A 19,698-nucleotide genomic window follows, 5' to 3' on the forward strand; every position below is an offset into this window, starting at 1 on the left:
GAACAGCGAAAAGTAATTTTTCACCCCTTCGCGCGTTTCTCGTTCATTCGTACGGAGTACACTATTATTTATATATATACATGTGCAGCGTGCGTGTGTTTATTTTTTACCCTTATTTGCAAAATGTCCGGGGCCGCCGCTGCACTCCGTTTTGTGCTCAAGCGAGGGTGGCGATCGGCTGAAGGGACGGCGTGTTTGCAACAATACGTGCACGCCGAAACACCAAAGAAGAGAGAAATTTAGACATTCTTCCCATTCGGTGATCGTATAATATTATGTGTAATTCGTAAAGATCACGTCTCTTGCAAAAGGATTTCGACATGTAATATGTAGCAGGATGATTACCCATGAGATCCAACCAAACTATAATATTGTATGTATATAATAATATTGTACACATAGCTACATAATATTATGTTTTTAAAAAATAATACGACTTTCTAACGAAGTTAATTGCAATGAAGGACATACAAAATGAAACTTATTATAATATATTTCTAAAGTCTAAAAATATACTATTGTTCCCTCTGATAGGATTGAAAAGATTCTGGTTGTTGAGAACGGTCAATTTACCAATAAAAGCATTTTATTATTTTAGACGCATACTGTAAGTTATGTCACATTTATATAATATTATGACAAATGAATTTGGAATCTTCAAAATTATTAAATAATTGTCAATATTTCCTCAATCACGTGTTGTTTTTAAAAAATCTTTTTTTACAATAAGTCAAACTTGAAACTTGTATTAATTCAGGATATTTTTCTTTTTAGTAATTATAATCTACATACATGTAAATCGACTATTTTCATTTATTGTTTATACTTTGGAATATTTATGTAACCATTAAAATCTGAATGAATTATGGATTTAAATCTGTCACTTAAGAAATGTTACGATTAAAAATGTTTAAAAGTCGATTTTTAGTACACATATGGAAATTTAGAATCCTCTTATCTTAAACTGGCTAACAGTCATTGTTACACATAATGTATAATTTATTATAAATTATAATGTAGTATTTATTTGTTTATTTATAGTTACGAAAAAATTAGATAAGAGATTCGATAAAACAGGATGAATAGGTAATAGATATTACGTATGTGCAATTAATTAATATTATTAAAAATAACAAGCTTGTCAAATCGCCTTTTAAAGAAATTCAATCAACAAATGAACTAGATTTAATATTCGATCATGCTAACTATATATTTATTAAAAAATAAAAGTTTTCTTCGAGTTTTCATTATAATTTTATGCTGTATATTAGATTTTTATGAGTGAGATATATTGCATATATTTGATTTTATAACAAAAATAAAATGATATGCTGGAAAATAAAATAGAAGTTCCAACATTTTAATAGCTAAATATAGCTTTAATAGCTTATATTATAAATGATGAGCATCATACACATGCGAATTCCGAAAACGACTGCTGCAGCTGACATCACGGTATACTACGTACCTAATACGTATGGGTATGTATGTCAAACTCAAAATCATGATTCATGATAAAATGTTTACTGTAAAATTGGTTGATAAAAAATGGTGAATTTAAAAAATTAACAACGAATTTTGTCACTGATTCAAAATGAATTGTTATGTTAAATGGTCGATTTATAAAAAATTTGGTGTTGTATAAAAACGATATTATTATGTTATATATAAAAATGTTGAACCTTATGGTGATAAACGAACACCTAAGTATCTAAGTTATGTTATGTAACCTTACATTTTACTCATCGTATAATACATGAATACACGTTGTATATTTCTCTATTTAAATAAAAAAAGAAAATTAATTGATGAGATAATTATAATATTTTTCTAGGTATATAATATTTTAGCGTCTAATTGTTTAGGTTAGCACGCGTTGTGTTATTGATGTGTATACTTACGTAAATTGAACAATACACAGAGATTTTATTTATGTCACTTAATTTTAGTGGGAAAGTGTTTTTTATCACGTGTATAGACACTTGGCGCAAGCGAGACATAACGCGTTGACATGAAACGTCAAAAGAAAAACAAAATATAAAAAGGCCACTGTGGTGTTATGATTGGATATTATTCTTGTCAAAAACTTTTTTCATTATTTTGTGATATCACATCATCGCGTCAGATGTGCACCAAAACGATTTTGTCAAGAAAATAGTGAAAAAAATAACTAAAACTAACATGGTATTATCGAGATTTTCGTTGGTACACATATAATACTAATAACGATTATCGATTTTTTTTTAGAATTTAAAAATTACGCCTTCTTAATACAATGATATAATGAAATTTTTATTGGAATTTATGTTCGTTATAACAATTTAAAAAATAATATTTTCATAGGTTTTTATTTAGAATTTAGATGTATTTATAATTTAAATCTAAAAATAAAGTTTATTTATAGTATTAGTACCTACACCTATATGATAATATTATAGGTAACACTATATTATTATGTGATCATAATATATAACAGAATAATCGTAACTATAAGAGCTGACTACTGACTCTATTGTTCATTGTTTGTTTAGTAATTTCTTAAATGACATTTTTTGTGAGCATGAAAATATAAACCATTTAAAATACCTTTAGTAATAAACAAACAAAAAAAGGTTTTCATAATATGTACTTTACAGACGAAATCTCGCTAGAAGGCTAAAAATAAATTGGCCAAGAGATAATATAATTATTAATTACGCGTCCCTTCTTCTTCTTCAAAAAAAAATATATATGTATAAATGTTATTGGTAAGTTATCTCTGAGATACTTCTTAGTTGTGTCTTACATTTTTAGATTTGATTCTGTTCTACAATTAGCTACTATGGTATTATTATTAATATAAATTTTAAATATTCTATTAAATTAATTAATGAAGTTTTTAACCCATAATTTCATGTTTTTTATGATAATACATTTATAATAATATGCATTATTAAAAAAAAAATACATAATATTACATTCTGATTATTTTCAAATATATCAATTATGTTTATTTATTTACTTAGAATGGTTTTATAATATTATATTTAATAGGTAGTATTTAATCTTTTTTTAAGTTAATAAAAACAATTTTAAAATTTATTTAATTAAAAAAAAATAGTGGTTAAGTGAGTAGCGCTCTGCTGTATAGTAGGTCACTATAATGGATGGATTAAATTTGAATCCAATGGTAGGTGTCATTGTATACGAAAAATGATTCTGAACGAAAATGATTTGTCAGCCTAGGATATAATTTCCAGTGGTTTAGTTCTGTTATACTTTTAGTAAAATTACCAACTTTATTACTGTTATCTGTTATAACAATTCTAAAAATTGAATTTTTAATATTTTTTTTTCAAGGAAAATCAGGAAAATATCATATTTTCATACTTTCATATTAGCTGATTACTAAAAATTATTTCCAACAATGTTTTTAAAATGTAATATAATACAGTAGCATCACTTAACAGAAGAATATATCAGACATTCTAAGAATTTTTTGATTAGTTACTCGTACTGTAATTTATTTAATTCTAAGAGAAAATATTTATATATAGGTTGGTACTTATTATGTTTGTATAGTATGTTTATATTATGTTATAAAAAAATACCTATGCTTTTTAACGTAAATGCCAAGATTTACTAGTATAAACTACATAATATATTACACGTCGGTTACGATGACATTGTTATTTTATTCATAATATTATACTAAGAATTTGAGAATTGTATAATAATTTTATTATAATGTCTCTTGTGAAAAGAATTATATGTATATATTTTAAATGTTGAGTGTAATTTAAATGAATTAAATAATTTTCAACGTATAATAAATAAAATAATAATAATACATACCTATATTATATAATATAATTAATGTATTGAAAAACTAATTAGTACCTACTGTACTTGGTCTTGGTGAATTGGGCCTTTGTAGAGTTAACAAGAGATTAGCCTCCTCAAAAAATATTCATATTTGACCAGTTTTATTAATTAGTATATTGGAATAATAATATGATGTAGATATATTATTATTGTTGTTTTAAAATAAATCGTTATAAATTGGATTATTTTTTAGTCATTTTTAATATCAACAGTTTTTGTACCTGGCCAAATCCACCAAAACTAAGAAATGAAAATATTTTATTATATAAACTAAAACGTCAAATTTTCTAGGAAAAATATTATGTCTGATTATTAATTGCAATAGGTATGTATCTACTACTTACATTTATTTAACAATAAATAATATATTTATGATGAAAAAACAACAATATTTAAATAATTTATTATTGGGAGGAAGTAGTGCAAATTGTTCTATTTTTTAAATTGTATTCTTTAAAAAAAAAATAATAATTCCCTTTAAAATTCGCCTAAATTTCGGTCAGTAGTCCGGGCATATACTATATATCCTTAAAAATATATGTTACGTAAGTATATTTAAGTATACTGAAGATACTTACATGATAAATCATGACTAAATTAAAAATAAATTGTTTTAATGTTGAAATATAAATCACCATATGAAAGACACATGTGTGATGGTATTCAAATTATTTTCAATTATTGCATTCAACCCGTTCATACGTCTTTATCGTAACACGATCTTAATGAAAAGTAAGTCCGGGAAGTAATATAATATTTATCATCATAATATAATAATATGCATTAGGTTTGGTATAATTTTTTCTCAGACATCGAGAAAGTAATCTGCTGGCGTTACCCGGAGAAGAAGAGGTAAGTATAAAACGACTTTACTACTTTTGTTTGCATACACTATATAGGAGGCCGAGTTTTTAATAATATTATTATATAACCTGCAAGCGAGCAGATAAAACGCGCACGTCAATCAAAATTCGTTACCTCTGTGTGACATTCTCGTCGATCTCCATAACATAATATTATTATTATCGTTTCATATTTTGTATTATACGCGCCAGTCACCATAGCATCATCATTTTCATCATTCACAAATTAGTGAACAACAAATATATTTCAATAATGAATAATGAAGCATAGAATTCAGTGAAAAAATTATAACCGGACCGCAGTCGTAAGAGGATTTAACTAATTATTTTACCACAAAATAAGAAAATAATATTTTTCATAACACATTTTAATATTTTATTATCATTTTATTCGTGATAATAATAAATCAATTTAGAATATACTTATGTATATATTATACATACATTATATACATGGAAGATTGGAATTAACTCTTGCTACATTAAAACTGATTTGGCTAAAGAGTTCATGGTGGTCGATTTTGTATTATTTACTTATTACAAATTAATATTATGTACATTGTACACATCAGCTCATCAACATGTATACATGTTGCAGCTATACCAGCTGCCAGCCGCCAGCCGCCTGGCATCTAACGATGAAATAATGTTAATGGACGTGTAATATCCGAGCCAACTAGTTAGTCACCAAATCATATAGAGAAGAAAAATCATTAACTAAATTTTCATTTAAGCATAATATGTTATTAATGGTTGAACGATCTAAGGCCAAAATTGGATCAAAACTATTGAGTCAAAACATTACACTATCGCATCGTAGATTTTGAGATTTGTAATTATTACTTTTTAGTGACACAAATGAAGTATTTAAATACAGAATTAGTTACTTATTGATAGGTATATACATCATTCAAAAATTTTGAATCATCTGCAGTTCAATATTATACATAAACATTTAGTTTTGATAAACTTTAAGATCACATCGTCACAATTTAAGTGACATATAGATTATAGATTATTCTTAATGTAGGTAATAAGATAATAAACATACACCATTATACTTAATAGTAGTAAATTTGCGTTGAATTAATTTGTGTTTTATCTAAACGCTGACGCTGTGAATCGCACTCAAGATATATTAAAATAATATAATAATAAAAAACGGTCTGGTGTCTGTCAAAAATACGATTTTTCGTCCCAAAATAATTTGGATCATCTACATACTATGCAATTCGCCAAAACCGACCACTACATTCACCACTACACAAAGCGAACCAGAAGTTATAGGTACATCGTACATCTTAAATAAGATATAGGGAATACAATTGGAATGTCCTAAATTTTTAGTAGTATAAGATATATATATATTTAGTACAACTCAAACCCAGATCAAAAGAATAAAACTATGAAAAGATAATAAAAAGAAAGTATTATATAATTATTTTAATTTTAATATTTATTATTATTTGACGGTTATAAGGAATGAAATGAAAAATAATGTTATTGATTTATGCTGTGTTATATTCTTAAAATATTTTTTATAAACATTTAACTTCAATATGTATTAATATTAAAAGTTTAGGGAGACTAAAAATAAAAATGCCATTACTTTAATGATCGGGAAAAACGAAAAAAAAAAATTAAGAAAAAATGTGAAATTTTTATGGAAGAATTAAAAATATTATATATTAAGTACATTATGAATTTTATTATACACAATGTAATTTTAGAAACAGGATTAATGTATAGATGTATAAATGTAGATTAATTTATAAATAGTACTTTTTAGTTTTTTTTATACCACGGACTTATTTACATTGTTTTACAATATTGACTCAAAAGTTAGTAAAAATAATATAAATATATTATATTATTATAATAATTAAATGTCAATAATATTTATAAATGCAATGTTTTTAGAAAAAATTAAGTCAATCACAAAATTTACATACAACGAATACAATAAATCTACTAAAATACTATTAGTAAAGAAGAAAATACAATAGCAATAGGTATCAAACAAAGACATAATATTATGAAAATTTTATTTTTGATGAAATAGTGATATATACATAATATATATATAGATAATAGATGTAGGCTGACGGACCCCCGCTTAGAATCGTTTTATGTGTAGTAACAATAATTTATCATTGAATTCAAATTTAAAATATCCATTATTGACCCATTATTTACATAGACACCATTTTTTAAATTTGATGTTTGATATTTATAACTATAAATTAATTCTCAATTGATTAAGTATCAATATATAAAATGTTTTTAAAGAACCTACTAACATGTTAATCTATTACCTATAATTATTATTATTTTGTTGAATATTTTTTCTAATGTACTTAATAGTTGATTCAACCATTGGTATTTTTTTTTCCAAAATTTGATTTAAAATTAAAAATTTGCAGAAGGATAGTTTTAGAAACAATAAGTCGAGGGATGAAAAATGTGTGATAAAATAAAATAGTAGTGGGAAGATATCTCTTCTCAGTATAGCTGTTGTACAATATTACTATAGTTTGATGAAAAAATCATTTAATTATTTTACGACAGTTAAATCTTATTTATCGATGTAAACTTGAAAACTTGTAGAAAACCTTGTTTTCTCATGAATATTTTTTACTTTCACTTGATATTATCAACGTTGAAAAAGTCAAAACATAAATATAAGTTTTAAAGATTTTGTAAATTGCAATTAAGTAATATTTTTTTACTAAAATACTGTAGAAAAAAGTTAAGATTACTCATGAGGTATGAGTTTTAATAACTAACAAATGACCTCATTAGTTAAGATTAACGAAAAATAACAAAAACACAATAATTTTAACATAGTATATTATCGCACATAGACAATTCCAATCATAAATCATCTATTTAATGTAGTTCTATAATGAATACTCTGATAATATTTTAAAGCATGAAATGACCTTCATAAAAAAGATAAGCGCACAGAATGCACCAAAAAAGCATGAGAAATATTACAGTTCATAAATGTATTGTGAATTATTGGTAGAATATTAGAATATGACCATCATTTTAACTCAACGTTTTATTAAATGTAAATACTTAAAATTGTTTTTTTCTCGAAAAGTATTAAAGTTTTAGTTAATATGTTTTACACATTAGGTAATTTAAATAGTCTATATAGCTATGATTATATTAATTTTACAATTATGTGTACTTAATTTTAATTTTTGTGTCTGTCATTATTTGGAAAAACTAAATTATATTAAACTGTAAATAAAAAATTTAATTTTGTATATATATAATATAGTATTCAGGTTTGTCTCAGAAGTAATAATTTATTAATTCAAATAGTTATTCAAACAACAACAATCTTGTCAGATTTAATTTTTACAATTCATTGTAATAAACACTTAAGTAATTATCGAACTACAAACTAAGTAAAAATGGTAGGAATGAACTAAAATCACCAGTATTGGGATTCTATTTTATCTTTTTTTCAATATACGAAAAATATTTTAAACAAAAGACATAACCGTTGGCGAAAAAGGGATGTTTTCAAAATATTATAAAATTAGTGCATTTATTGTTGAACTGGAATGTTACCATATCATCGAAATGGAAACGAAGACGAATCATAATAATAATAAACAACGTAAACATTCACAATGGTCCACTATTATTGGACGATTAAACTTGAAACTTTCAACGAAATGCACATTGCATACCGTAGCTAAATCGTCGATTTATTCGATTTAGACTGCCACGCCGGAGATAAATAATAGCGTTGGTCGCTGCAGTTTAATAACATCAGTATATAATTTCAAATTTAGAACGACCGACACATTACAAATTCGTGTGTGAAATACCCTGTGAAAATAATATTGTTGTTTACTTTAGACTGTATACCAACAATTCAGAAATGCGACTGTTACGATTGTCAGCCGCGGTGGTTTAGCGATTCTCTCGGTTCAGTGTTTGTCCTCGGCAAAGGAATTGAATTTCCGGATATCTAGCTGTCATCGATTCATTGCAATGCGGAATTTCCTGAAGGACTACCGTTAAATTGATTTATAGACTGGAATGCAACGTAGACACATTTAGGACCATAGGCGAATGCCAAGAGAGTTTTGCATTACACTACGTGTTTTGTTCAAGACGTATCCAATATTGTAAAATGTATAAATCGTATATTATATGTTTAACTAAACTATTATTAATTTTCAAAGACTATAATATACATCCATCAGCATCTATTGTGTTATAAGTACGAAGTTTGAGTGATAAATCTATTTCGAAACCAATGTCAACCCATCAAAATAAAACAGTAATTTATGGCATTACCCGTGTACGAGTAATTTATGTAATTCTGTTTCGCTTACGAGTAAAATTTACTTGACATATTTTGTCACTCAGGGGACTCTATAGGCAATACCTATATAATACACATTATATACTTAGGCGTGCGCACGGGGGCAACAAAGACAGCATATGCTGCTCCTTAACTTTTTTCTGATTACCAAAGCCGTTAAAATATTTAACTTTAGGCCTCGATAAGTTTTATCTTCATAAAGCTATATATTTACACAAATTATGTACATTATAATAAGAAACAGTTATTAATTATAGAATTACAGTTGTAATATATAAATCTAATAGGTAATAATGTATTTATGGCGAACAATAATTTTAAATTTTAATAGTTATTATATTTTCGTAAACAAATCTACAAATAAATTTGAGATTTTGAAATGTTCATATCATTTAATAAATCTTTACCAAAAAATAACTAACCAATACCATTTAAATGTTGATTTTCAAAATAAAAAAAGGTGATCATTCCCAACTTCTTATAAAAAATGTTTGATACATTTTTAACTACAAAATAATTTGCAAATATTCATGATTTTGACGAATTTCGTCATTATTTAAACTTCAAAAGCTAACAAAAAAAAATGTTCCTGTGTATTCTTATAATTTTTGAATAACTAAAATACTAACGCATGAGGAACTTTATATTAAATTTTCAAATACTTTGACTTGGCTAAAAAATTTTATCGACATTTATAAAAAAGAAATTAAAAAAAAAACATATATTTCAAATACTTATAAGCCTTAAATTAAGCAAAATATTTTGAAAATTAAATAATGTAAAGATAATACTAATCTAAATAATTGTCGAAAGTTTCAAGTATCTACAACTTATGCTTTTTGAAAAATATTTAAAATCATTTGAGAATAAATCGTTAATCGTTATCGTCACGTGATTTCATACAAATTGAAAATTCAGACGCTCACATAACATTTTTTCCTACTATGATGATTAAATTTCCTCTATAGTTATTCGAAGGAAAACTTCTAGAAAACTGTGTGTTAAATTTTTTAATCTTAGATATAAATGATTTTTCAATCACAATTTTATTTGTAAATTTTCGCGATTTTTACATATTGCGAAAAACTTCAAACTTTAAACACCTATAAAAAAAATTGTGACTAACGATTTTCGATTTTTTTGATTTACAATAAGAACAACTTATAAGAGACCTTATATTAAATTATCAACTATTTTTAAGCATCCAATTTTTTTTCGACATTTCAAAAATGTTTAGAAAATAACTTGAATTGTCTATAAATAGCTTAAAAAAATCCAGAATATTTTGAATATTTATCCATGTATTTATAATACTAATACAAACATTTTGTGAAAATTTCAAGTATATTTGCAGTGATTAGTTTTAATTACTATTGTATAAAAATTCCCGTTTTTCGTTACTTTTTTGTGGTTGTTCCCGATTTTTACTACTTTTGACTTTTATAATGCATCAAAGATATTCAATTTTATCGGAATACACTCCAGAAGTTTTAAATTATTTAGCATTATTTCAACAAGTCATGGTGTACACATACAAAAAAATACATAAATATATTATAAATATGTGCACATTATTGTAAAATCAGTACATTCATCATTCCGTTCAGAATCTAAAAGTGAAATTATATGAGCCTGATTTCATGGTAAATCTAGGAAACGGGCCGAATTATCTTTATGCTGCCCTCGAAATCGGAGTCTGCGCACGCATATACATATTATATTATGTTGCTATATTAGTTCATAATATTTATGTCTGTGTACATCATGCGCAATATTCATTTCAAAAAAATTAGCGAAAAACTATTTGAACGCAGCAACAATAACTGGGTACCATTTATAATAAATTGTAAATTGTGTTTACATACACTGCAAATAATGTTGTTAGAGGACAATCATACGGGGCCAGAGAGTTATGTACCTACGTCACGAAAAATATGGGTGTTTGGGTACAACTACATTATTATATAAACGATATGACATCAGTAGGACGCAGTCGTACGATAAAATAAAATAATGGCTGTCGGTATTTTGTGGCAAGAGCACGTGTCATTTGTTATTCGTGGTTCAAACGGCACGTCGATAGCGCCTAAAAAATCAATTAATCATGGCGTGTAAATAAAAGACACATTAAGCCTGCAGTAAGTAGTCATATTAATATAAAAGAGGGGTTGGTTGTATATGCGGCAAGACCTGGCAATAATCCTCCGGACGGGGGCGGTGTAGAGGCTGATGGGACCACACCAGGGACTTTGGGACGCGAGTGTTTTCGCACTATAAAAGAGGTTTTGGTTTTGATAGTCTAATAAATTACTCGCCGGTAACCCTCATCGACGAGGATTTGTGCAAGATTGATGGGAAAAGATAAACGCGAAAAAAGAGAGAGAGAGAGAGACTGGATGATAATAATAATAATAAAAAAAAATGCAAAAGAATAAGAAAAGATACTATACATACACTTCGGTTTGGTGCACGCGCCATAAACATTTCACTTACGGTGCACATAGGTTAGGTTTTTTATCTTATACGTTGTTGGGGAAAGGAGAAAAAAGTCATATTTATATGCACACGCGGCCCACGAATCTCCTACACACAACCCTCGGGTGTACAGACCACCCTCGTAATTTTCGTCATTGATAAACAAGACTTGCAATCTGGTCGTCAACTGCATAATCTTTTCGATATTATTATATATATATATACACTTCGCCTACTAGCTACTGCAGTTTGGGGATCCGAGATGGGTCCTACACGCGTTACGCAAGAAAAACAATCCATACAAATAAGTATACTAATATATTAGTATATTACTTATTAGTTATTACTATAACACTTTCAAAAAAACACTGTAAAACAAATTTATTATAATATTATGATAACTTTTATAATATTTACTTTTTAATATTATAACACTATAATATTCAGTTACAGCGATAGCTTAATAATATCATAATTCATGATAATTATTGTTTCGTGTAATTGCAGTGTGATTACCCTACCGTACTAAGGCATTTTTGGAGTTTAAACATTTAAAATAATCGACGACAATAATTAATAATTAATAATTATTGTATTAATGACCAGTGTAAATGATTTTTTCTATAGTAGCTCATTTAAAATTCAAAGGAAATGTACTTTAAGTCAACTATACGTTTATACAGTACGTGTTTAATTAATGCGAAAATACGGTTGTTAGGCGTGACTAGAGAATGCCGACTGATTAGGCAAGTAAACTATAAAAATACAGAAAATCGATAGTTAAATTTCAGTAATTTTATTTAATTTAAAATGTACTATGATGATTATAAAATGTTGGATACTTTCTTTTCTTTAGTACTTTTGTATTGTTATTGTAAGTACTAAGTTATATTAAGTATCTAATTATATTATACATATTGTTTTTTTCGATTGGTATTCTCTGAACATTTCGCTAGGTAATATTGTAAATATATTCATTAATTCGTAAAAACAAATGCAACCGTTTATTTAACAAATAAAGTTTAACGAATTTTCGTTAAAAAAATTTTTTTTTCTTAATAGATTTTTAATAAAAACGAACTAGATACCTGAATTATATTATATAAGTTAAAAATAAAAATTATTACAATTATTACTATTGTTTTAAATAATTTCGTAAACTATAATTGTTTAATTATTACCACAATTATTGTGGTTTTTTTTTGAAACATATAATTTAAAAAAAAAATTATACATATTGAAACACACCTTTCATTCTTTTTCGAAACAGTTGCCCATCGATTCGATGTGTATAGTAGGCACTTATTTATATCTAATCTTATCCGATTAAGGAATATTTGGTTGAGGATTCTCACTACACGTTCCGATTTTGAGAACTAAGTTGTTTGACTGATATTATTAATAAAGTTTTCCGAGTTATATTATACAGATTCTAGAAACTTATAAGTTATAACTATTAACGCTAGATTAATCTAATACAATGTAATAACGTATAAGTTTACGTATTTAATATCTAAAATTGTAATAAAATAATACAATACACTGGTAATACCTGAGTACCTAATCCTGTTTTTGATGGTGGTATTGAAAATCATTGGAGTAGCGAAGTTGGGGAATACTAGTTGGTTGAAATATTAATTAATGTATTATTTTATGATAGAGAAATTTATTATGATTTGTCTATAATTCTTTACTTTGGAATCCACATTAGGCTATATCCGTTTATGTAAATAATAATATATATGCTTGTACTCAATGTTTCTATTTCTATTAAACTAAGCTATAATTCACTGACTGTCACATAAATAACAAGGCGAAGATCACTGTAAAAACTAGACTAGTTCACGTTTTTGAATAATAATTGTTGAGGGATACCAATACAACATTCTTTGTTTAATTTAAACTATATTAGGACATTAATTATGAGAATTCCAAAACATTAATTGGACTTGTACCATGGTTGTTAAATTAAAAAAAAGATAATTCTTCCACAAAATCGTTTTCACGGAAAAATTCACATAAATTCGTAACAATGTCAAATAATAATTATTTAATTTAATTTTTACGATATTAAATAATATAAATTCGGTTTTAATAAGAAAATTTAATAACTCGAATAAGACTTGTTCAGATATTGACGAAGCCCTCGGACATTCATCTTTTCTGTGAACTATTTTTCAAATATTGTACGTACATAGACAAAACTGCGCAAGCATCTAAATAAAATATAAATCGGATTTTCCAGAAAAAGCAGAACTATTACGGTAATCGTTGCTGAGATACCTACGAAATGAGACATTGCTCGAAATTATGCTGAGCACAATATTGAACATCAAGATATTTGTGTACATGTAACACATACATGATGAGCGTGTAAGCTTCTGACCTAATCTCGTGTACATTGCCTTTGCTTTTTCATATCATGTACGAGACTTCACTTTGGTTTATTTATGTTTTATTTTCATACGGTAATATTTTGTCGATTAAGTCAGCAAGAGAGGTTAGAAAAAATATGGAAATTGTAACACTAATATTATTTTGGTGAAACACAGACACTCAGTATATACATTTTATTACTTTAAACCTATATAATATTGCATACTGAAAAATGTATTTGCTTAAAATATATAATTAATCTACATTAAACTTTTAATGCATATTATTAAGAGTGTAAGATAAACAACTGAGCAGGAGAATATGAGTATCTAAATCATTTAAAAAATTTTAAAGTTAATAATAATATAAATTAGGTATACAACAACAAAAAGTATTGAGGACTTTGTATTTGAAGTTTTTTCATCTTCACACAAATTCGAAACAATTCAATTCGACTAATATATCGGAGTATATTTTTATAATTCGAAATCATAATTAAAATTGTATGAATTGAACAGTACTGAAGTAAGCTGTCAGTATCAATCTCATATTGAAATAAATTTACAAAGATATTAAACATATCTTAGTAGGTACCTACCATTGTTAAAACAGGATTTTATTCAAGATGGGTCTAAACAATTATATTGAAAATGTATTGTTATTACTTGATAGATACTTAAATGGAAATTAAAAACAGTCGGTAATACAAATAAAATTAGATTTAAATCCTTCAATACTAAAACTCAGTACCTATATTGTGATTAATTACCTATTTTACAAATGTTATATTCTATAGGTACTTACATTTATGCCATTCATTTTAGTATTTAAAATTTGAATTATTGTTGAAATTTCAAGTATTATGTACCTTCTGAAAAGTAAGCTATGTAAAATTTTCAGATGGCAAATTTTAAACAACGCAGCTCGATAGATAAATTAATATGTTTGGATGTAAATTCAAATAATGAATATAAAACTAAGGATCAATGGTTTTTAAATAATTCAACCTATGAATAGATGTCAATAAGTTATACAATTTAAGTAGTTATTAAAAAGTTTAGAAATGTATAGATTAAATAAATGAAAAACTTAGAGGATGTGCGAATAATACGTAATAATATGCAAAACACATTACACACATTACACATATCGATCATATTGTACACATAGAATGAAAGCTTATTATTGGTAAAGGCTGTTTTGAAATAGAATTCTTCGTCGAAACCATAATACAACGGCATTCACAAAAGTACACTAATAATGCATGACGTATCAATTCTATTACCAAACATAAATCATACTTTCATATTAAATTTATAAATGGTTCTAATAGTATTCTATTGTGATATTATAATTTATTATTACTATACTTTTTCAATACAAAAAATTATTTCACTCGGTTAATACTTAATATTGATTCTGAACTGTATATTAAGTAAGATTTAATAAAATAGGTAAGAATAAAGTATATGGTACTTATATAATATTATATGTTATATTTCCCTTCAAATTATCATTATATATTTAAATACAATATTTAAATATAGGTATATGTACCTTTATATTATAAAACATAACTTTACTAGACTGCATACATAATTAATTATTGCTTTTTAATAATTCATTATCAATTATAATTAGTGAGTTTATTATATTTACATTCTACCTAAAATAATAGTTTTAGTCATAGAGCATTATATTATTATTTTAGAATAAAATACAAACAGAAATACTTTTCATGCCTATTTAACACCACTTTAATATTAATATAAATAATAATATCCAATAAAGTATAATGAGTTATAGTACAACTTCTAAAACTATATTAGTATAATTATTATTATATAATATGAAAAAGTATTGTTTAATTATTTAAAACATCTTAAGAAAACACAACTGGAAAAGAATTTATAAAATTTTGTTTGCTATCTACAAAGCAATAACATTAAGTTATTACTTAGATTTCTTAGGACGTAATTTTATTATGTAGGTACCTATATTAAAAATAATATAAAATAAGTAAAGTACACCGTTCCTGTACCTACTGTTTTAATAACTACGTGAACATTTTCGAAAGATAAATCGTAATAATATTGAAATGTATAATATAAAGTGTGTACTGTCCAGAACACGAAGTTCGTGGAGAAAAAAAAATTCGATTTATTAAAAATTTTGAGTTATCAAAAAATGTATTTAAAAAAAAAGTTTAAATTAAAGAAATAAAAAAATATACATACTTACATATTATTATTTTTAAATAATTTGTCCAAAGGTTATTGTTTATTTTTATTTAAAATATTGTTCTCTATTCTATTTTTTAAATAATCGAGTGGTTTAAATAAATCTTCCACACCTTCATTGGTTTCAATATATTTACTTAATTTTTCTAAAGCAAGTGTCTCTTTTTTACTTGTGACGGTACAGGGCTCTATTTGCGGGTCTTCAACTTCTTCTTTATCTTTATATCGTCCAATATATCGGAGACAATATCGTCTTATACATATAGTACTGCATGTATTTAGTTCTAAATTTGGATAAGAAAATTCGAAAAATCGAAATCTTGTTTAATTAATTTTCGAGTTAACAAGATTATTTTAACATTAAGTGCCGTGCTTACAATGTCCGGTTAAGTGTCGGTTAAGACTAACTGGTAGAATTCTATCGGTTAACTTATGATAAATTCTTTCAGTTAGCGCTGTCAGGCACTAACCGAACATTGTAAGAACGGCCCTAAATATTATTGTTATTTGAAGGGGAATTATATTTATTCGAGATAAGGAGAATTTCGAGTTATTAAGGTTCGAGTTACTGAGAGTCAACTGTATTAGGTTATAGGTTGCACATAACTTAGGGTTTAAAAGTTTTTTTTTTGTTATTGTTAAAATAATATCTCAATTAACAAATACTATTTGGCAAATATTGGTATTATTTATTTTCATACATGGCCTAGGTAAATAAATAATCATTATATCCATACTATTATACCAATCATAGTATTATTGCCTTAACTATACAATACTTCAATTTGTTATATCGATACAAATTCAATGCTTACAAAGAGTTATTTTCCCGAAAACCAAGTTTACCACTTACCCCAGATATCATGTAAATTATAATTATAATCAATCCTTACCTGTTGAACGAAGTCCAGCTGTATCCTTTGACAGCTGATACTTGGACTGCTGTCCATCGGGCTTAGAATTCATCACGACGGTGGTTGGCTGTATCTGAAAACAGTTAAAAAAGAAAAAACAGGTTTTAAAATATTCATAATCATATTACGAAATTCGCTAATCATTTAACTTGGTAATTTGTGCGTTGTGTGCGATAAAGCAAGATGCATAAGAGAGTCGCTAGTGGCATATGTAAGAAGGGAAATGATTGCATAGAGTGTATAGTGCACTTAAATAACATAATAAAGTTATAATATTATATTATACATTTTCATTGCGTTTAACGTGTGCCTGCAAAGGTTTATGTATAAATACACGTCATCGTGGCGCAGAAAGACTCGATGAGATGTATAGTTTGCAGTGAAAGGTACCTAATTTATACTTAAATTATTGCCAATAAAAATCAAATAAAACTTACAATATGAGATAAATCAAATAACTCATAATAAACAATACTATAACAAAAACAAATAAATAATATTAACTATAACAGTTCGTTACAGCATTCACCAGGAAAATAAACTTAGATTTAAAGTTTAAATATATGGAAAATAATAAAATGCATTATGTGCTCGTATCATTGTCAGTTGCATCATTTGGGACGGTAGAAGGACTAAAAAGAGGGTAGGTTAACGTGTTGGAAATTTTATCACGTTGTTGGTAAGATTGGGATTTATATAATGCTAATTAGCATTAATGTAAACAAATATATTGTTAATTTTTTAATTTTACATAATATAGATTAATTTCACTGTTACATATATTATTACATATTATAGGCTTCATATACAAACGATACCTATTGGTAGTGATTATCGATTGCTGTTATTATTATAACTATGAAACATAATATATTAATTATTATATCATGCATTAATTATATACCTAATTTATCTATTGCTACGTCATGTTATACTTAAAAAAACAACAATAGATAATGAGTGTCTAAAAACAGATATCTATCTGTACTGATGATAATTTTTCGATCAATATGAGAAGTTTGTCCCTTAAATCGGAAACGAAAATGTTAAAAGCACTAAGCGACACATTTATTTGTGTGTTGATACTAATTATTTCGTTCACTTATTTAACAAAATGTGAAATGACGGCACTGAAAACTCGGTGGACAGACGGTACAATTTATTTGAAACGACTATTATCGTCACTAACTATAATATAGTATGAATTATATTATTACATAATAATAATAATAATAATAATATTTATGATATTAATAATAAATTAATAACTATAATACGGTCGTTGCAGCGGTAGACCGTTTTCCTGCCGCCGACGACGATGAGTCGCGTATTTACCGGATTATTCGGAAGCGTATTTCGCTGCAGAGACGGCAGTAAGTCGTGTCGTTGGTGGCTAGACGATGATCAAGACTTATGGAAGTGACGCAGTGGCGACGGTGCGAGACAGTGGAGTGCGCTCGAAGACGGCAGTCGGCTGCAGACGAGCGAATGCCGTCGGAATGGATTTCGCCCGAGAGAAAACAGGGCACGTCGCGTCCACGGTATCCCCCCGCGTGGTCCCGGTCACAGCCGTCCTCGTCAGACCTACTGAGGCCAAGCGTAGGCGTGCGGGCCGCGCGCGCGCATACGCCAACCGCCTTCCCACGGGCGCGAGTCCGCCTTCAACCCCTTCGTCCCACACAGAATCCCCCCCTCGAAAAGTCCCCCCTCCGGCCAGTCACCAGTCACGTTTACCCCCTTTTCGTCCGCTCTAATCACGGCGGCAACGGCGGTGTATGTGTATAGATATAGTATTATACAGACTAATACGATATCGATTAGTACGTAGGCAGAACGCAAAACTCGAGCAGTGGGACAATTTTTTTTTTCGCCCACCCTTTGCGTATTGTACTCGCAGGCCTATATACCTACACCCACGTCCGCACCGAGCGACCGAAATAAAAACACGAAACCAGCGCCCTGGTATAATTTATCGGTGGAGAATTCATTTAATAATATTATTATAAAACATATTTTGTCACTAATGCGGACTTCAAATTATTTTATACATATAATGTTATAACTTATAAAAGGCGTGGGATGAAAAAAAGGGTGAAGCAGCGAACGAATTAATGTACGATTACACCCTGTTGTCGAATATTAATTATATAAACCGAAAAATTTCAAAATAACTAAATATAATAGAAAAATAATATGGTTTGAGAATTTCTGCAATTGGTGAATTACTATATAATAGTAGGTATATTATTGAATACCTATACTATTAATTTACACTGCTCAGTTAAATTATTTAGGCATTAGAGAAAAGTATAAAAATTAAGTATTCAGAAAAAATATAATAAAAAAAATTCGAGTTATATTTATAATCGACATTATAATTATCATTATATACATTAAAATATAGAATTAATATAACTACAATATCCAAAACCGGTATACAAAGTGAAATTTATTTTGAAAGCAAAATAGGTCAGTTAACCTTTCGTACCCAAAATCAGTCAATATACTTTTAAATTTTAACTCAAGATTTTTCATAATTTTTCTTTTCGTAGAAATAATACTAAAGTTACTAAGTACCAAGTTCGCATGGTATGAACGATGTAAACATAGTTAAA

The 19,698-nt window shown here is 27.0% G+C and overlaps 1 protein-coding gene across 4 annotated transcripts in view; it reads right to left on the minus strand.

Moving 5' to 3' along the window:
* The window catches only part of LOC114126474 (glutamate decarboxylase), a 96,851-nt gene that overhangs the window by 43,316 nt on the left and 33,837 nt on the right, over positions 1-19,698 (minus strand). For 3 of the 4 annotated variants that reach the window (XM_027990431.2, XM_027990429.2, XM_027990428.2), the window contains exon 2: positions 17,063-17,156. In XM_027990431.2, the coding sequence (XP_027846232.2) occupies positions 17,063-17,135 (73 nt within the window). In that variant the 5' untranslated portion in view covers positions 17,136-17,156. Of the gene's footprint in view, positions 1-17,062; positions 17,157-18,418; positions 18,644-19,698 lie in introns of those variants that run through there. The other variant, XM_027990430.2, reaches the window with a different exon arrangement.

The sequence above is a fragment of the Aphis gossypii genome, chromosome X (genome assembly GCF_020184175.1).
Source record: "Aphis gossypii isolate Hap1 chromosome X, ASM2018417v2, whole genome shotgun sequence".
NCBI lineage: Eukaryota > Metazoa > Arthropoda > Insecta > Hemiptera > Aphididae > Aphis > Aphis gossypii.